Here is a 20,697-nt window from a genome sequence, read left to right on the forward strand (position 1 = left end):
CCTTCCCTCGCGGTGGCCTCCAGCAACCCAGCGCAGCTCAACTGCGTTTATTTTTTTCTTTAGTCACCCCTCCCCCAAGGCACACAGGCACAATACCTTTTTCTAACCCCCCTCTCCTCTCCGTCTTTGCTCCTGGCTGTCCCGGGCTGCCGCGGGAGCCTCCCGCCGCCCCGGCCGCCACTGAGACGAGCGCCCTGCTGCAAGCATGGACACCGCCGCTAGTGCCCTTCGGATCCGGCTATTTTCGTTCCTTTCTTTCCTTCTCACTCCTCCCTCCTCCCCCAGCGGATCTCCAGCTTCCAAAAGAGGGCAGCCTAGAAACCAATGCAGGAGGCTTCTGCAAGGGCAACTTGAAACTGCCCTCAAGAGGCTGAACTTTTTTCCTCAAATTTATACTGGAATTAGACACCCCCAGTTCGCTCTCCAAGCCTACCCCCCCTTTTTTTCTAAAAGTGGGTAAAAGAAAATAGAACGAATGGGCGCTAACTAGCTCATTTTTAACCCCGCCAGAAAAGTTGCCTTAAAAAATGGATTTAAAAAAATACAGCTATGAGAAAACGCTGAGTCCGCAGCGCAAGGCGAAAGAGCCGGCTCCTCTTGTTTTAATTAAAATCCAGTCACCGCGGTGGCTCTCCGAGGCAGGATCGGCAAGGATTTTTGCCCTTCCAAGCTTCCTTTTGAGGGTACGTAATGCCCAGCTGGGCATAGGTCCCTGCGGGGCTGCGAAGAGAAGGTGCGGGGGCCGCCAGGGCGGCCCCTTCGACTGCGTCCGCACTTCTTGCGCCCGCAGCCAAGTACGTTGCCGCAGGCGGCTCCCAGCGACTCAACCCAGAAATGATTTTGCTGAAAGCGCAAAATAAAAGTACGAAGTCTGGGGGATTGAGTCTTCCCTCCCCCTCCGGCCACCACGGCCAGCCAAGCACTTTTTGGGCTTGGCTGCTGCTTCCTCTGAGCTCAACAGATTTTTTCCCCGGGTCTCGTCCTCCCTGGAGGGGGGCGCGGCGGATGGAAGGCGAGAGAGGCCCCCAGCCAAGAGGTTTTTAATATTACACTTTAATAGGTTTCAGAAGGCCCCGTGGAGAAATGCTAATAGGCTGAAATGTCAGAATCGAGAGGGAATCAGTTCGCGCTCAGCCGATCTAATCCTTTTTACTGCTTTCTTTGGGGAGGAGGGAAGGGGTGAGGTGCGCCCACGCCAAGAGAGGCTTTGGGGAGGAGCGCGCGGTGCAAAGCGCCGCAGCTCCGGTCGGGGCTGAGCGGGGGGCGCGCCCCGACCCGCGTTTCTATAGGAACCCCTTTTAGAAGATTAGAGACTCACCCGCTGCCCGCCGCCGCGGCCTCTCCAAAATATTAATCAGTAACCACCTGACACCGCATTTCAGGGAGGGACCTGCAGGCCGGGGCTAGGAAAACGGCCTTCTCGCCTGCCCATCCCACCCAACCGCGCTGCTGGGGGAGAGGGAATGAATCGCTGCTTTGTTTTGAAGGCGGGTTGAGGGGGGAGGAAAAAGCAGCCCTTGTCTGTTTTGGAGTCGCCACCGCGCGTTCTAGAAGGCGCGCCCCAGGGGAGGTTGGGGGCCGGGGCCAGGCGCGGGGTGCAGCCCCCGGGGCCCCAGGCTCTTCTCGGCTCGCTCGGCTTGTCACCTTCTCCTGCGAGCAGGAAGCTGACAGGCAGCCTATTAAACCGCGCCTTGCAAAGCCCTGGATTGCGGCGACAACCATCTTCCTCTATTTTGATCACTCAGCCCAGACGCTGGGAGGGAGGGGAGGAAAAGGGAGGAGAAGGAGGAAGGGGGGGGTCTGAGCTGGTGGAGGGGGAGGGCTGCCTAGAAACGGCCCGGAAAAATTCTCACCACCAGTTTTGATCATTCAGCCCCGCCGAGGGGAGCCTGGAAACTGCTGGAGCCCCTTGGTCCGTAATTGGTTTTATAGGAATGGCTGAGGGCCAAGGTGTTTACATGAGCGGGATTGGCGGCGCGCGCGGCCAATGGGTGGCAGCTGGGGGCCGGCCTGGGGGGGAGGCGGGCACCCGGGAACAATGCGTGTTTCTTCGGCGGAGAGTGCTCCCCTCCCCCAGTCACCCCCTCCCCCCCGCTGGTTTTTTTTTTTTTTTTTTTTTTTTTAGATCCAACGAGAGGAACTTGAAAGGGGGGTTGTGTAATGTACCTTTTCCAATCCCGGGCTGTATATGGAGATTTGGGATTCTTTAAACCGGCGCTACCTGGATTTTATTAAAAAGCGGGGAGCTCGGCGGGAGGAAAGCTGGCTTTTCCGGGGGCTGCGGGAACCCGGCAGCGGGAGGGCGGAGGAGTTGGCGCGCCGAGCCCTCGGCCCGGGGAGCGGTTTTCTACCAAAAAAAGGAAAGGCGGGCAAAAAGTGTGAGGAGGCTGCGGGTGGCGAAGGGGAGCAGCGGCCGCGGGATGGCGGGCTGCAAGGGCGCCTAGCCGCGCCGGGAGCCGGGGCCGCCACCGGAGTCGCCGTCGCCGGAGCCCGGAGCCGGGAGCCCCGCCGCGCCAGGTACGCCGCCGGGTCGCCCGCCCGCCCCTGGCCAGGCGCGATGGTCTCCAAACTTCTCCAGCTGCCCCCCCAACCCGCCTCCCACTCGGGGTGCTCCGGGGATCCCCGCAGCTTTCCAGCCCCCGAGAATGGAATGGGGACAAGGGCCGGCGAGGTGGGGGCGCCCTGGGAAGGGTGGGGGCGAGCCGCTGCGCCCGGAGCACCCACCTGAGCCCCCAGCCTCTCTACAACCTGCCCAGCCGGGCCGAGGGGCGTCGGTTCCCTTCTCGGTTCCCGGCAGGCGACGGGGGAGCCAGGGACGCCTAAACGCTTTCGATTATAGGCTGTTTTTAATTAAAAGCCGGAATTCAGCCATTTTAACTGCATTTAAAAGAGAGAAAAAAGTAGGGAGAACGCAGCGGAGCCCGCAGATGGCTGAGCCAGCTTCTCTACCAGAGCGAGGGTTTTCCGGGGGGCTTCACCCCGACTTCTCCAAAGTGGGGCGCCGGGGCATGCCCTGAAGCGCTGGCTTTTAGAAAAGCTACACAAAGAACATTTTTTAAAAAATCACGGAAAGCTCATCGCCTTCTTAAGACATGTATCCTCGGATGTGGCGATCTTAGATTTTTCCAAAGTAAACGCGGATCTGGTAACCAGAGATTGATGGGAAGGAGGGAGAGAGGGAGGAGGAGGAGGTGGTTGTAACCAAAACCGGGTTAAAATGAGCACCTTTAACAAAGTTGTGGAGGGAGGCTGGAAAAGGAGGCCGGGGGGTTGGCGGTCGAGGGGTCTGCACCTCGCGGCGCGGGACGCAGGGCGGGCACCCGGGAGCCGGTGGCTTTGGCTCTAGGAGCGCTCCGGCCTCGGGAATCAGGAATACAAGCTGCTGTGGGCAGACGGAGAGCGAGGGCAGGGTTGGCTCCAAGACCCTCTCCCGCCCCCACGGGAACCGGCCAACACAAATCTTTTAAACAAACAGCTTCAAACTGGAACTACAGGGGGATTTTCCCAGTGCTGGGGGAGGCGCCCCTCGGTCGGCCCGCGCGGTTCGAGGATTTTCTTTGTAGGTTATTTTTGGGGTTGGGGGAAGCTAGGGTAGGAGCGAGACCCTTGAGCCCCTTCCTTCCCTTCTGACGCCCCTCAAATGCCCGCGCCAGGCTACGTCTCGGGCCGTAGGATTCCCAGGCCAGGGCGTTGGAAAATGAAACCAAAGCTTGTTGGGAAGGATTCGTTTCAGTCCTCGGGCGAGAATGCCACGTCTCGGGTCCTCTGCTCGGACTCCGATTCTGCGACTCACAGTGGCCCGGGGGGGCGGGGGGGGCGGCGAGTCTCTTTAAAAATAGTAAAGGCGCTTTGCACCCTTTCTCACGAAAAAACCGTGAGTTGGGCGGCTCGGGACGAGCTCAGGGAAACCAAACTCAGGCGAGGGCCCCTAAAGATTAAATATTAAACTTTCCGGGTCAGATAGTGACAGTGTTTAGAGAGACATTGCGAACTGCTCTTGGAAAGGTTTCACGGTTTGAAACCCTGGAGCATGTGACGCCCAGGAATCAAACACACTTCGAAGGTTTGTATTTGCGCCGTCCGGGCGCGGCCGAGAGGCCTTCCTCAGCCCGGGAGGACCCGGGAGCCGCCGGGCAGAGTCCGGGCTGGGGCGCAGCGCGCTACCCGTCACTTTCCGAGCCCCGGCCGGGGAGCCTGAAGCCACCGGAGGAAAGAAAATGGATTTTTACTTTTTATGGAAAATGGGCTGATTCCCGATATCGTTTCTGGCCACCACATCGGCAGCCCCTGACACCGAACGGCAAGACGACTTTCTGAAACTTGTTTTTTTCTTCCCCTTTTTCCTTTTCTCCCCTCTGTTTGCTCCGCGGCCTTTCTCCTGTCCCCGCCAAGACGCCGTGTGCGCCGCCTCGCTCAGCTCTGCCTGGTCGCCGGGAGGGGCCCCACCTCCGGCCGCCTGCGCGTCCTGGGCCGCGGGCCCGCCGCCGCCATGCACGCCGCGGAGCCCCCGCTACCCGAGGACTCTGGGACTACGCTGAGGCCGAACTTTTAGGTCCCGCGGAACGAGGCCAGCGGGCCGGGTGGGGGGCTGGCCGCGGCACTCCCGCGGAGGATGGATGGCCGAGACTTTGGGCCTCCGCGGTCCGTGCACGGCCCCCCGCCGCCGCTGCTGTCCGGCCTGGCGATGGACAGCCACCGCGTGGGTGCGGCCACGGCCGGACGCCTGCCCGCTTCGGGCTTGCAGGGCCCGCTGCCGCCTGGGAAGTACATGGCCGGCCTCAACCTCCACCCGCACCCGGGTAAGTACTCTGCGCCGAGTCAGCCCCCGCTCCCCCCCCAGATCCAAGGAGGGAGGCCCCGGAAATACATCTGGGTTTGTTCCCCAGCGTTCGCGACGGTGGCGCGGCGCCTCCCTCTCGGCCTGTCCACGGGGTTGCGAGCAGTCTCGGCTCTCGGGGCGGGGAGACCCCTGGGCCCAGGGCAGAGGCCGGTCGCGAGGCGCCCGCGGACAGGGGCGCGCTGCTCCGCTGCCTCCCCGGGCGCGCGGTTTCTCACCAGTCTGCGGAAATTGGAGCCATCTGGGGCGAATGCAACCCCCGAGCCCCTGCGGCTGAGGCTGGGCTGGAGTTTCCAAAATCTGGGCGAGAAACCAGTCCTACGTTCTTTGAGACACACACTCCCGGAGCTCGAATCTATTCTTGATAAACGGCTTTGCCAGCGCGGGTGGGCCCCCGTTGCATTCCTAGCTTCTCCACTAATTCCTAGCTCCTCCGTTCGAGCGGTGCGGGGTCTCCAGCCAGCCCCGAATGCCTGGGGGTGTGGGGAGGACGGGAACCCCAGTCCTGGGACCTTGGCCTCTGGCGGGCGGGCGGCGGCCCTCGGGAGCCCCTCGCCCTCTGGGAGAACAGCGCTCCCGGAACCCACACCCTGGTAGGAGAGCAGCGACCCCGGCCGCTGGGGCCCTATGTACTCTGGAGGGAAGGGGAGCGCGACGGAGACGCAGAAACTGGGCCCCCGCCGCCCCGAAGCTGGGGGATGGAAGCGGCGCGAGAGCGGAGCGGCCGGGCTCGAGCGGCGTTGGGTAAACCTTGCGCCTGTTGGAGAAGGCCCAGCGGCCTTCGCCATTTCTCGAGGGGGCTGCCCAGGTTCGGTGGGGACAGCGACGGGGAGGGAGAAGCTTGTCCCGGCGAGCCGCGGCCGCTTCAGTCGGGCGCGGCGGGCAGGGAGTCGCGGGGCCCTCCAGACCTGCCTCCCGCCGCCGCACGAGATCCGGTCCCTCCTCCCCGGCTGCCTCCAGTGTGTGCCTGGCGTCTCACGCCTCGACTTTTGGAAAACCCACCTCTCCCACTCCGAAGTAGTCTAGGGCTCTTGTGATTTCTCGGGGAGCCCCCGCGCTCTCCTAGGCCTTGGGGTCTTGGAGGGGACACCTCTTGCGCCGCCTTTGCCCTGCCCCACCGACCCTGCCCACTCTGCCGCGCTCGCCGTTTTTGTCTCTTCGGTTTTTCTCCTGGAACTTTTCAGGAACCAGAGTCCCGGGACTCGGCGAGACAAAGGGCCTTTGTGAGGCGCTGGGCGGGGGAGGGGCCGCGCGGGGGCTGCGAGCGCAGAGCTCCCCCGCCGGCGGGGGTGCGAGGACCCGGGCGCGCGTCTCCCCGTGGGGCCCGCATTCCGCCCCGGGGGGCCGCGAGGACGGCGTAAGAAGAGCGCTGGAGACCCTGGAGGAAGGGTTGTGGGAGACCCCGGGGTACAAAGGGCCGCTTGGGACGTCCCCTTTTGTACGCCCCCAGAGGCCGCGGTAATTTTTGTTTGCGTGTCTTTTGAGCTCATCGGGTCTCGTTCCAGCCCGCGGTGGTGGGCAGGGGGTCAGCGTCCTGGGAATCGGTCCCGGGGTCTACCTGGCTGTAGGGCCTCCGCTCGCTTTCCGAGAGTCAGCGAGAGGCCCCGCGGACTCCCGGTCTCAGATCGGAGTCGGGCGGGCAGAGGCCAAGTGCCCTAATCCGAAGCAGGGAAAACAAGTCACTACTCCTGGGGCGCCTGTGCGGGCGCGCACCGTGCCAGGGCTGCGCCTGACCTAACCGCGGCAGTCAGACCGCCCAACGCCCATTAGGTAGATGGGGAGGTTGAGGCGGGAAACGGGGAAGCGACTTGACCGGAGGCCGGCCGGACGAGGAAGTGCAGCCGGAGGTGGCCGCAGAGGCTTGCCTTGGCGCCTCCCGCTCCCGCGTTAGGAGCTGCCTAACTGCGTACTCGGCGGCTGAGGTCATGGAGGAAATAGCAGGCGGGCTCGGGAAACGCTGCAGGGGAAAAGCCACCGAAGCCGCCCTTCGGCCCTGTGCTCACCGGGAGGGAAGGGTGGGGGGTTGGCGCTGCCCCTTGCTGCCCCTACCTTGAGTGGCCTCCTAGAGACCTCAACCCCAGGCCAACGCCCAGCTAACAGAGCCCTGTGCTAACTAATCCCATTAGCCAGGAGGTAGGGAGCTGCTCCCCATTCACAGTTTGGGTGGGGCTGGATTACAAATCCCTCAACCCAGCACTCCTTCCCCGCTTTTTTATGGGGTGCAGGTGCTAAAATTTCGCTTTCAACGCCCTCGCCTTCTTGGCTGTCAGCTTCTTGGGTCTGGCCAGCGTTATCAACCCCATCTTTGTTTATTTTTGTACTGGGAAGCCCGGAGAGGCCGAGCCATTTGCCCCGGGTCACACAGCGAGGGAATGGGGCCATCCCTGTTACCTCTGGACTCCAGCGTGGGCGGGGTCCTGGTTGATTCACGGAACCCTCCTCGGCAGAGGGAGCTGCCCTGGGAGAGCTCAGGGTGGGAGGGGCCCCTGGCTGGGGGGATGCTGGGACCCCATCCAGAGAGCTATTGAGAGGAGGGTTGCCGTGGGGAGGGTCTGCAGGAGAATCTGCCTTCTGCATCATGGTTCTAGGCGGGTGAGTTCGGCTCTTTCCTTTGAAGAAGAGGAGGTGAAGTCCAGAATAAATGGGGTTTGGGATAAAGGGTGGTGGTTTAGCTTTCCCATAACCTTGAGTAGAGATGTATATGTGAGCCCTAAATGTTCACAGCCGCTGGTGAAGCAGACAAGTAAATGACAAGCCAGAATCGGAAGGGTTGCCTTTCTGCTTTGGAGTTGGGAGGCCAGGACTCAGCCCTCCTCAGTTGCAATTAAAGAGCTATTAGCAGGATTTTGTACTTGGATGTTGATTCTACCTGCCCCCGAATCCTGGAGGATACCTGAACGAGGGGTGGGAACCAAGGATCAGGATGGGAGCCTCGCACTTTGGATTGGCGGGTGACACCGAGGGTCACAGCCTTCTCAGCGTCCATCAGCTCTATCTGTGGAATTCAGCCGGTCAGCCTACTGGGATTGATTTAAAACGATTAATCAGTGGGCTGGCTGGTGGAGTGATGTGATCCCAAAGATAAGGGAGATTTGCTGGGTGCTTCTTCCTCTGGTCAGAGGCACAGGGAGGCCTGGGGGAGGTTCTGGAATCTGGAATGGCCTCCAGGCCGCCTGGCTCTACCCGCCAGCACTTTCTCTCCTGGCTTGTTCATTTACTCAGCAAATGATTTCCAAGTGCCTCCCGCATGCCCGGCACTGCTCTGGGCCTGGGGATCCAGCAGTGACCAAACAGACAAAAATCTTTGCTTTTATTGGAGCTCCCATCCTAGTATGGGGCCAGGCAATAAACATGCAAATAAGGGAACAAAATCATTTTAAGTAGAGATGCAGGCTTTGATGGACAGAGAATGCTGAGGGTCTGTTTTGGCCTGAGTGGTGAGGGGCTGTGAGTCTGAGAATGGCTGGGGGTGGGGGGAGCTGGGATGGGCAAGGAAGGTGGTAGGAGGAGGGTGGGACCTGTAATGAGGTCTTGGAATTTGAAACAGGAATGAAAAGGCAGTGGAAGGAGTGACTCAAATTGAGGGACATTTTACAGAACTGGTCTGGACTCTTAAAAAATGTCAGTGGCATGCAAGGCAAAGGAAGGCCAAGAACTGTTGCTGATTAAAAGAGACTTTAAAAAAAATGTCACAGCTGAAGGCCATGTATGGCCCTCGATGGGATCTTGGAGCAGGGAAGAAATTGCTCTAAAGGACATCATTGGGGCAATTGGCGAAATTGGAATATGGACTGTAGATTAGCTGATAGTATAAAGACAATATTGTTTCATGAAGTTGATAACTGTATTGTGTTTATGTAAGAGAATGCCCTTGCTTTTAGGAAGGAAGAATACTAAAATGTTTAGGGGTAGGGGATGTGATGTCTACAACTTACTCGAGAATGGCTCAGGAAGAGAGAAAAAGGAGTAATTTATGTACTATCCGGGAGATAATGATACATCGAATGACATCAAGTTGTACACGGGGTGAGAAGTTCACAATTGCGGGACCTGGGAAAGGTCATATGGCAGTTTGTTGCACTATTTCATACTTTTCCCTGAGTTTGAAATTATTTCAAAATAAACATTTGAGGAAAATGAGTGTAGATTGCTCTGGAGACTGTTTGGTAGATGGGGACAGAAGCAGGTGACCAGTCAGTTGCAAAGAGGCTTTAGGGAGGTGAATAGTGACCAGGGATGGAGCCTGGAGGTGACCAGGGTTTGGTGCCTTGTGGAGGTTGGGCTGCTAAGAGATGTGGAGGGCAGCGAATGGGGACAACGCCTGGATTTTTGGAAAGTGCTACTTTTGGAGGAATGGGGAGGACCAGATTTGGGGAGAGGTTGTGATTGGGCGTTCTTGATCTGGATGTGGTCAGCTTGGGGCGCTCTTAACTTCCTGAATGGACCCATCTGCAGTCTGACATAACTCCTACCTGGTCATGTGTGGCCCTGTCTTCCATCCAGTGGCACCCCTGTCCTTTACTTCCCAGCCCAGATTTTGAGGGGACCAATGGGAGCTGCTGTCAGGATAGAGTTTGGGCCTCCCTAGGGGCTGCTGGTAGTGCTGGCCAGCAGTCAGCCTTGACCCCCCAGGCTAGGGTCTTTACCAGACAAGCCACCCACAGAGGCCTGCCATCTGACTTTGGAGGAAGTCAGGACCATTACTGTGTTTCCTTGAAAATAAAACCGAGCCTGACCATCAGCTGTAATGTGTCTTTTGGAGCAAAAATTAATATAAGACCCAGTCTTATTTTAAGAGTGGGTAGAGTGGGTGTAATATAACATAATATAATATAATGCTGGGTATAATATAATATGGTATAATACTTGGTCTTATATTAATTTTTGCTCCAAAAGACGCATTAGAGCTGATGGTCCAGTTAGGTCTTGTTTTCGGGGAAACACGGTAGGTGGGAACCACCAAAGCTCCTCGCCACCTTTGCAGGACATGAATGCACTCGCTACCTGTATCTGAGGTTCCTTTATGAGCTGAGGAAAGTGATGGCCCCTCAGCCTGGAACCAAAAGCCCTCTCTACACACTCACTACCAATTTTATACATTCTGGGCTTTCATGAGTCAGCCAAGGTTCCCATCCTGCCTTTAGGCTCCAGATAAGGAACTCCTGCGTCAGATGGGGCAGGATGGCCTGGAGGCTAAGGTCAGAATGCTGGGGTTTAGATCTTGCTCTTCTGTTTACTGGCTATGTGGTGATTCTGTAAGCCTTGATTTTCTTATCTATCAAATGGGTCCGTTAGTGGTACTGAGTTCATTTGGTTGTTGTGAAGTTTGAATGAGCAAGTACAAGCCCGGTGCCTAACACAGTTACAGCCTTCTGCAAAAGTTACAGCAAAGGTGATTGCTGTCATTACAATGACCATTAACTCCTGGCTTGTGGATCCCTTGCCTTAGTCCAGACCTTGCACAGAGACTCTGGACTTGGATGGTCCACGGGTTCCTTAGACTCCAGGGCCCCAATCTGAACTTGTCATTTTTATTTTATATTTCTCCTTTTTTTGGTGTTATATACGTACATTCTGGCGAGTATGTAGTAGTGTCTGATTGAGTGTGCATTTTAAATGTTTTTCCTAATTTAATTTTTGTAAATTTTGTTGAGGATACTTTGCATGCCATAAAATCTACCCATTGAAAGTGTACAGTTCTGCTTTATGCTTAATATAAACTTAAGAATAAAAGTCACACATCATTTAAGAAGTCAAGTAGCATTGGAAAGGGTCTAAAGAAAACCAGCAATTGCCTGCCTCATGTCTCCTCATTCCTGATTCCCACTTTTAAGTCTTTTGCCTCTTTCTTTTGGCATTTTTATCCATATTTCTAAGTAATAATTTGCTTCAATTGTTAGTTACATTTTAGTTTTTTAAGATTTTTCTATTGACTTTTATGGAAGGTGAGTATTTTGCAGACTGCCTGAATCTGATTCCTGACTCTCCTGTCTGTTTATTAGTGGGCAAGGGGACTGTGGGCAAGTTTCTTTACCTCTTGTACCTTGGTTTTCTCATCTGTAAAATGGGGGATAATAAAAACACCTGCTTCCTGAGATTGTTGTGAATATTTAAGAGTTAAGACATGTAAAGCATTTAGAGTAGTATGAAATATAATAAGCACTTAGTAAATGTTTCTTGTTATTATATCACCCCCCCCCAATATTTACTTCTCCCATCATCCCTATATATGTGAAATACAGTTTTGTTTAAACTAGTTTTATTATTATGGTTTTGGCTTTGTGAATATATACATTTGAGCCATGTGGTATACTAGAGTTTATTTCTTTATTTCCTGGAGTTATTAATTGCCTCTTCCCCCCATTTGCTGGGATTTCTTAGAATCTCTGTCTTCCAGTCTCTTGGTCAAATCTGTTGGATGAGCTGCCTGTTTCTTTTCTTGGAGAGTTCCTTGCTGGAATTTTACATCTTCCTTTACATCTTCCTGTTCTAGTCTGTTTTGCCTGGTGCTTGGGCCTGTGGTAGGGCGGGAATCCTTCAAACTCCCTTTGCCTCTGTTGTGTTAGATCTCCTGTTTCCTGATTCCCATGCCTTCCTTTTTCCTGCTTTACTTTTTTTTTTTTTTTTTTAAAGATTTTATTGGGGAAGGGGAACAGGACTTTATTGGGGGAAACAGTGTGTACTATCAGGAATTTTTTTTTTCCAAGTCAAGTTGTTGTCCTTTCAGTCTTAGTTGTGGAAGGCGCAGCTCAGCCCCAAATCTAGTTGCGGTTGCTAGTTGCAGGGGGCGCAGCCCACCACCCCTTGCCGGAGTCGAACCCGGCAACCCTGTGGTTGAGAGGACACGCTCCAACCAACTGAGCCATCTGGGAGGCAGCTCAGCTCAAGGTGCCGTGTTCAATCTTAGTTGCAGGGGGCGCTGCCCACCATCCCTTGCGGGACTCGAGGAATTAAACTGGCAACCTTGTGGTTGAGAGCCCACCAGCCCATGTGGGAATCGAACCGGAGTTAGGAGCATGGAGCTCTAACCGCCTGAGCCACCGGGCCGGCCCCCTGCTTTACTGTTTTGTTTTGGTGGAGCACATCTTGCAGTAGCTTTCTGTGAAACTATATGGAAGACAATGTCTTTCAGGCCTACTTTAGCATGCCTGAAATGCCTTTCTACTACCTTCACACTTCACTGGCATTTTGGAAATAATTTCCCCTTAGTGTTTTGAAAGAATTGCAATAAAGCCTTCTATATTCCAGTGTAACTTTTGAGGAGTGTGATACTACCGTGTTTTCCCCAAAATAAGACCTAGCCGGACCATCAGCTTTAATGTGTCTTTTGGAGCAAAAATTAATATAAGACCTGGTATTATGTTATATTATACCTGGTCTTATATTAAAATAAGACCGGGTCTTATATTAATTTTTGCTCCAAAAGATGCATCAGGGCTGATTGTCAGGCTAGGTCTTGTTTTCAGGGAAACACGGCCTTTTGATTCTTGATCTTTGTATGTGAACTTTTTTCCCCTTTTCCAAATGCTTAAGATCTGTTGGAACCATGTCATAATTAAGATCATGGGCTCTGAAATTCATATACTCTCTCTTCCACACACTCGCTGTATGGCCTTAGACACGTTACCTGACCCTTGATGCTTCTGTTTTCTCTTTTGTAAAATGAGTAATAGGGCTTACCTTTTATGGTTTGTATGAGGACTCACTGAAATTATGTACATAAATTCCTGGAACATTGCTTGGCACAAAGTAAACCTTGCAGCCTTATTACTGTTGTTATTCTTTTATCTCTGGCATTCTGAAATTTCATGTTGATGTGCCTCATTCTGGGTCCTTTTGCCTTTGCTGTTTGGGTGCTCCATAAGTCAGATCAATTTGGAAAGAAAGCCTCCAGGCTGAATTTTTTTGAATGACGATGAATTTTAGTAGTGTTTTGTAATTTTCTTCCCACCCTTTTTGCTGTTCTCTCTAGTATACTCCTATTAGATATTGGCTCTCCCAGACTGCTCTTCTTTTCTTAAACTTTCTTTGCTATTTTCTGTCTCTTTGTTTCTTCTGCTTTCTAGGATATGTTCTCAACTGTGTCTTCTTCTGACCTTTCAGGTTGATTTTTAATTAGGCTGTCACGTATTAAACTCTAGGAGCTCATATAATCTGGCTGCTCCTCTTTTTTAATAGCATCCTGTTCTTGTTTCATGGACACATTTTTCATTACTGAGGGGATGAATTGTATTTTTTTTTTTCTTTCTGGAGTTTTCTCCTGTCATGCATTGTCTCTGTTCCTCTGGGTCTTTTTCTTCTTTTTCTTCTTGTCTTTCACGTTGGAGACTCGGTGATTGATTCCCTGGTGTCTCTTGTTATTTAAGAGGCACTAACAAGCTGACTGGACTCAGATCCAGGGATGGGACTTGTTAGCAATCTGGAACTCCCTGAATGTGTCTGTCAGTCTTTCCTTTCTGAAATTGTCAGTCTCCCAGGCAGGAATCCCATGTAGGAAGTTTAAACTTGGCTGCCCCTCTTCCAAGAGCTGAGTGTACCTTTCAAAGATGAGGGTTTTCGCTGAGACCTCATTTTCATTTTGGTCCCACCCTAGTCCGGAGAATCCAGCACCAGTCCGTTGCTCATTTCCCTAATAAACAAGGAGGCTTCTGGGAGTGGGGGAGTTCTCAGTTCTTCCTTTGCTCCTCTCTGCACCTTGGTCTTTAGTGCTGTGAGGTCTGTGGAGTCAGTTTCTTGCTGGCTCCCGTTTCCAAGCTTAGGCGTCAGTTTCCCCACTCCCCACCCTGCCAACCTCTTGTACCTCTGTTTTCCCGTTTCCAAATGTTGTGGAAGTAGACACCTGTTCATTTCTCTCTTGTATTCTCTCCTTTTTAAACACCATTCCTGTCATTTTCATGAGGTTCCGGCATTTGGGAAGGGATTTGTCTTGATAGAAAGAACTCTGTGCCACCTCTCCTAGGACCAGCCCACTCTCCTTCCCTTGGTCCACGTGCCTGGGAGACCTGACTCCTGTCACTGTCCTCCCCACCCACCTCATGAGAAGCAGGAGTGCCTAAGGCCTTCCCTCTGTCTCTACCCCTTCATCTTCTAGGCCCAGGTCTCCGTTAGGGGGAATAAAAATCAATGGGGAAATCCTCTGTAATTGCTTTAGAATTGAGAAACTGTCTGGAGCCCTGGGGTGAGGCTGGGGTGGAAACATTTGCATATCTTTGTCAGGACTGTGGCCTTGCCCGCCCTGGGCCTGGGCGGCCTTGGGATTTGAGCACCTACTTTGTGGGTTGGGCATCTGGTTGGGGCAAGTCAAAGTCCCAGCCCACCTCGGGCCCAAATTCCAGGATAGGGAGGGATGGAGTTTAACCCAGATTGCCCTTTTGTGGGGAGGAGCTGGGGGCTGTGGGATGCTAAAAGATGCCTGCTGGGATCTGACCGCCTTGGGGGAGGGGTTCAGATGGAGGGGAGGGAGCACCGAGTGAGGGAGCTGCAGGAGCAAAGCCCTGTATCAGGGCAGGACGGGGTGGGGAGGCCGAGCCAGTCCCCGGGCCCCACTGGACCCCTGCCCTCCTGAGCGGGTGAGGCAGGAGCTGGTGGATCTGGCTGGCTCAGTGGCTCCTAAGCATCTGTTTGACTTAGAGGAAACTTTGCAGTTCAAAGCGCTCAGCCACTTCTGCTGCACCGATGGGAGCTTGGGGACGGTGGCAGTGGCCATAGGTCCTGTGACCTAGCCACAGCAGAAAGATGGTGCAGGGTCAGCCCCCTGTCCGCTACCCCTGCTGGCTTGTCTGTCACGTGGCACCTTCCTCCAGGACAGGCGATTGCCACGAAGCAGAGGACACAGGCGTGACCCGTCACAGCTTTTTTCTTTTCTTGCCACCTTCATTTTACTTTCAAGGAAAGTAAGGCACTGAGAGGTTGTTTCCTCCCCAAGGTCACATAGCGGGAATGTAAAGGATCTAGGAGCCCAGCCTGAACTATGCAAGAAAGTCAGGGCCCGGGGAGAGGAGGGATATTGATAGGAATTTTTCTTTCTCTTTCCTTTTTCCTTTCTTGGCTCACTTTATTTACTAGTTGGTGGTTTTTGCAAATTTTGTCAATGTGTGTTGTCTATGAAAATTACTCTAAATGTAATGTTTACCATGCTTGTGTTTAGATTGCCCCTCCCCTATCCATTGATCTCTTTTTAAAGGATATTTTTTACTGGGATTTAAGATACACAGAGGAATGAGCACAGATCATAAATGTATACAGCTCCATTACGTTTTTTTGTTTTTACAAACTGAACCCACCAGTGTAACCATCAACCAGATTAACAAAGAAACCCATATGCCCCATTCCATCACTGCCCCTTCCCCACGTGACCTCTAACTTGACCTATTTGTACACGTCATGTTGATGGAAGCACATGGTGTGTTCTCCTTTGTGTGAGGTCCTGAGATTTTTCATGTTGTATTCTGTGTGGTTGTAATTCTACTTGCTGAAGGTGTGCTATTGTATGATAATGTTACAATTTGTTTATCCAGCTGTTGATGGACGTTTGGGTTGTTTTCCAAGTTAGGCCATTGTAGGTGGAAAGGTTCTTGAAGTCCGGCTTGCTATGGGCATTTCTACACTTACTTGTGAGGGCATGGCTGGGTCAGAAAGGTTGGCAGGTTCTGCCAAACTCTTTGAGAGTGGTTGTGCTAATTTACGCTCCCTCTGGTTGTGTATTACTATTGTCTATCTTTCCTTTTTTTCATTTTAACCCTTCTGGTGGGTGTATAGTAGTTCTAATTTACATTTCCTCCATGGTGTAAGAGGCTGAGTACCTTGTCATGAGTGTATTGGGCATTTGGACATTTTTGTTTGTGACCCTCCTGTCATGTCTTTCACTCGTCTTTACATTGAGTTGTCTGTCTTTGTCTTATTGATTTGCAGAAGCTCTTTATATATTCTGGTGCAAGCCCTTCATTGGTGACATACTCATACTATACAGGTCTTCACGCGGTGGTTCATCTTTCTCCTAATGGTGTCGTGTGATGATGGATAGAAGCTCCTAGTTTTAATGTAATCCAGTATGTCTGTCTTACCTTTATGGCTACTGCTTTTTACATGGTCTTTGAGAAACTGTTGCCTGCCCTCCTCCAGTGTTTCCTTCTAGACGCTTTCTTATTTTGCCTTTCACATGGAGGTCTGCAATCCACCTGGAATTGATTTTTATGTGTGGTGTGAAGTAGGGGTCAGCATCCATGGCTTTTCCCATATGGAGATCCAAGCTGACCAGATGCAAGCATTGATTACAAAAGCATCCTTTCTCCACCATGTGCACCTGTGGGGCTGTTTCTGGACGGTCCCCTCCAATAGGTCTGTTCATGGAATTTGTGCTCATGCCCACCAGCTTCATTATTGTACGTGTAGATGTTTTTTCCCCCCGTTTTCCTCCTCCCCTCCCCACCCCCCCACTCTGGTTCCAGCTGTTTCAGTCTAGTTGTGTAGGACGCAGCTCCCTGGCCCATGCTGGTATTCTGAGCCCTGCTCTCTCCCTGGCTGAGGCAGTCGGTCGACTGCTCACCGCAGCTCTTGCTGGCTGCTCATAATGGCTGCCGGCCACTCAATGCTGGCTACTGGCCGCTCGAGGTGGCAGATGGTAGCCCATGGTAGCCCATGGCAGCTCACGCAGCCCAGCTCCAGGGAGAGCAGTTGTTCACAGTCTTAGCTGTAGAGGGCGCAGCTCACTGGCCCATGTGGGAAACTGGCGACCGCTGCCTTAGGAATACTGCGCTCCCACCACCTGAGCCACCAGGCTGGCACATGTGTAGACGTGTTGGTATTGATCTGGTACTTCATTTTCAAGGTTACCTTGGCTGTTCTTTTTTTTTAAATTTATTGGGGTGACATTTGTTAGTAAAATTACATAGATTTCAGGTGTACAATTCTGTATTACATCATCTATAAATCCCACTGTGTGTTCACCACCCAGAATCAGTTCTCCTTCCATCACCATAATTTGAACCTTGGCTATTCTTGATTCTTTGTGTTTCTATATAACTTTTTTTAAACTGGTAAAATACACATAACATAAACTTACCATTTTAAGCATTTTTTTCTGTGGCATTAAGCACATTCACGTTGTTGTGTAACAGTCACCACCATCCATCTCCAGAATGTTTCCATCTTCCCAAATTGCAACCCTGTACCTATGAAACAACAACTCTTTCCCCGCCCCAGACCCCCTCCGACTTTCTGTCTGTATGAACTTGACTTCTCTAGTTCCTCACAGAAGTGGAATCACACAGTATCTTGTTCCTCTGGAATTTGACTGGGATTGTACTGAATCTGGAGAAGACTGCTGCCCTGAGCATCTTAGTAAGGACATCTTTGCCCACAAGTCTGGTGATTTCCCTGCGAGGGACCCCCAGAAGTGGGTCCATGCCTTCCTGGGCCTAATAAACCTTAACTGATGTGCTTTCCAAAAGCTGAGGATAGGCTGGCTTTGCCCATACCCTCCCCGTGTCCCGCCCCGCCCTCCCCTCTAACCAAACCAAACGTGTTAATTTGATGGATGAAAATAACATCACCCTGTTTTGATAGTCCATTGTGATACTAATGGCAGTGAACTTTTTCCTAAATTTGGCCATTTACCATAGTTCTTTCTTTGTAACTTCATTGGAGTCTGCCTGAGGGATAAGATTCTTTCTACAGCCAGGGCTTTAACCCATTTTTTGGCGTAGATAGTACAGACATCTTCAAACCGAAACCCAGTGGGGTCATGAGGAGTCTGAAGGTTGTTTTATCAAGAGGGTCCTCATGCTATTTTCACCTGCTGTCATAGAAACGCCTAAGTCACATGCTCTGGGCTGGAATGAGCTCTTTTCTGGGTGATAACCCTGATTTGATCTCGCTGATCAGATCCTCTGATGACAGCCTTTGGGGTGACTTCTTAACAGATGCAGTCCTTTCGCTTGCAAGGCCAAAATGTTTTAAAACAGAAAGGGAAAAAATATTTGTTCTGTGTTTGGTTAAGCAGCGGACTTTCCGAGTGAAAATATGAAAATAGGGTCTGGTGTCTGGCTGGTGTGGCAGAGTGAAACAGTGTAGATTTTGGAATCAGCCTCAGTTTCCTGATCTGTAAAAAGGACAAGAATCCACCCTCCCAGAGTTGAGGGAGGTGGGGAGACAGAATGAAGCGGAGTCTTGAGACCTTTTCTTAAAACAATACTAAATAATTTCAATTACAGTTGACACACGGCATTATATTAGTTTCAGACATTTATGTAACTTACAAAGTGATTTCCCCAATAAGTCTAGTCCCCATCTGACACCATAGTTATTACAATGCTATTGACTATATTCCCTATGGATGTCTTGAAGCCTCTAGCAAACCCCACGCTGGCTGTTAAGTAGGGCCCCAGGAAAGGCCCCTCTTCCTCCTTCCTCAGCCCTAGCTGATGTTGATCTTGCCCATAACTGTTAATTGAGCACCTACTATCTGCATTGTGTAGGGCCTTGGGATGGAGGAAACCCACGTTGTCAGGCAGGGGTCTGCAAATTAGGGCCAAATCTGGTCGATCTCCAGTTTTTATAAGTAAAGTTTATTGGAACGAAGCCTAATTGTTTGAGTATTGTCTGTGGCTGCTTTTGCTGTAGCAGGCAGAATAGGCCTGCAATGCCTAAAGTATTATCTGGTCCTTTCAAGACAAAGCTTGCCGACTCCTGTTCCAGTGGGTGGAGAGGAACAATAAACAAGGAAGTACAATAAAGAAGGAACTAATGTGTATATGGTATGATAAACGGTGATAAGCATGGTGGAGGAAAATAATCCAGGGAAGGGTGTGGGGGATGGGGTGGTTAGGGAAGGCCACATTCACTCAGCGTCACTTGAGCCGAAAGAGAAGGGAGTGAGGTGTGTACATCTAAGTGGCTGTGTCTGGAGGGGGAGGAATAGAGTCCAGGCTGAGATGCAAAGACCCTTTGGGGGGCTGTGCTGTTCCATATTCCAGCCCAGGCCCTTGACCGCGATAAACTCTGAGCCCTTCACTGTTTACCAAACCTTTGTACTCATGATCTCATCAGGCCGCCCTCCCCGCTCCCACCAGCAAGGACTTTAGGTGCCCAGGAGGGTCCCCAGTGACTACATCCATTACAGGGGCAAGATTCCACTGGCAAGCCGAGGTGGCCTCACCGTTACCCTCTGTGGGGACCTGCCAGCAGATGGCACAGCACAGCCTCTTACAGGGTGGGTCATGCCCCAGCCCGTAGCATGAGGGAAGGAAGGAAGGAAGAAATGAAGGAAGGAAGGAAGGAAAGAAGGGGGGAGGGAGGGTAGGGTGGGAAGGAAGGGTGCACCTTCTGGTGACTTTGGCCAGTCTCCGACTCTGCAGACCCCTGAAGCCCTTCCTGTGTTCTGAGCGTTGGTGAGGGGGGTGGTGATGGCTGAGACAGGCTGCCCTCACCCCCAAACTCACGGTCTCTGTTGGCTCCCGAGGAGCTTGTCCATGGGCAGCAGCACGTGGGATGTGAGGGCTTGGGCGATTGGTGGCTTCCAGCCAGGGTAGAATCTGTTGGCTTAGTGCAGAGGTCGCACAGAGGGGGCCGAAGGCATCTGTGCCCGGCTCGCTGCTGCTTACGCGCGCAGAGGGACCCTGGAGCCCTCCTCCAGACATTAGCGGGGGGAGAGCACATTGTCCCATAGCCTGGCCTCCGTGCCTCCATTCTTGCCCCCGTGGCGTCCTTCTCCTCTCACTGGGCACTGAGGACCAGAGAAGGAGAAGACAATTTTCTAAGTACCTCCAAGGGCCAGGACCTGTGTGGAGGTGGGGGTGGGGGTGGGGCAGAGCTTTCCTTGCTCAGGGACCGAGGGACCGTGGCCAGACTGAGCTAAGGACCCGATGGTGGCGTTCCTGAGCTAGGGCTTGGTGTGGCAGTGTCCTTGTAGTGCTGTCTTAGCACCTTGGTCACCCAGGCTCAGTAACCTGGGCAACCTCTCTGAGCCTCAGTTTCGTAGTCTGGAAAATTACAGCAGGTAGGTAACCAGAATCTCTCACTACCACGGCTGTGGGAAGATGAGCCAGGATGAGAAGGTGGCAGCCCAGGAATAACTGTGCCTGTGGGACCTGCTTTGCTCTGGGCCCTGGGCAGTGAGGCTGGTCCACTGGCCCGGCAGGGGAAGCTACATTTGGAGGCAGAGAGCAGATCTTACTTGTTGCATTTTTAAAAAGTCGGGGGTGAAATTCACATAATGTGCAATTTACCGTTTGAAAGTGTGCATTTCAGTGGTATTTACAATAGTATATTCATAATGGGCCACCACCAGCTCTTTCTACTTGCAAAACTAAAGTTTGATTTTAAGGAAAGACAGATGATGGAATTTGGGTACAGGAAGTGGTCCCACTCAGACCCTGACCTTTGAGCTGTGGTTTGGCTTCTCCGAGCCCCAGGTTTTGTAATTATAAATAACGAGAATAATAGTAATAATGACAGCCGACATTGCATGACACTTCATGAAAGTATTTTAAAAATAGGAACTCTTAATTCCCACGTGCACCCGCAGGCGTCGATGTCACTATAGCATGCATTTCATGCAGCCTGGGGAAATTAAGGCACTCGCCCAAAGTCACCGAGCCAGGGTTTGTCTCTTTGTCATCCTCCAGGAGACCCCTCTGTCAAATCCTTCCCTGTGGTAGGGGACTTGTCTGTCAGAGAGCCTGTCCTTGGTCCCACTCCAGTTTCCAGCAGGGAAGAGCCTTCAGCCCAGACTGTGGCTAAATTAAATCTAAGTTAATGAAAATTTAATAAACTGAGAGATGTGGTTCCTCAGTCTCTCCAGCCACAGCTCAGGTGCTCGGGAGCCACAAGTGGCCGGTGGCGCCTGCAGTGTCCAGTGCGGA

At 52.5% G+C, this 20,697-nt stretch overlaps 1 protein-coding gene across 7 annotated transcripts in view; it reads left to right on the forward strand.

Annotated features, from left to right (window-relative positions):
* The first annotated feature begins 2,183 nt into the window (after positions 1-2,183).
* Positions 2,184-20,697, forward strand: part of TNRC18 (trinucleotide repeat containing 18) — a 74,789-nt gene continuing 56,275 nt past the window's right edge. For 6 of the 7 annotated variants that reach the window (XM_081036025.1, XM_081036028.1, XM_081036027.1 and 3 more), the window contains exons 1-2: positions 2,184-2,517; positions 4,393-4,799. In XM_081036025.1, coding sequence (XP_080892151.1) covers positions 4,613-4,799 — 187 coding nt within the window. In that variant the 5' untranslated portion in view covers positions 2,184-2,517; positions 4,393-4,612. Of the gene's footprint in view, positions 2,518-3,017; positions 3,131-4,392; positions 4,800-20,697 lie in introns of those variants that run through there. The other variant, XM_081036026.1, reaches the window with a different exon arrangement.

This window comes from Rhinolophus hipposideros (genome assembly GCF_964194185.1).
Source record: "Rhinolophus hipposideros genome assembly, chromosome: 23".
Lineage (NCBI taxonomy): Eukaryota > Metazoa > Chordata > Mammalia > Chiroptera > Rhinolophidae > Rhinolophus > Rhinolophus hipposideros.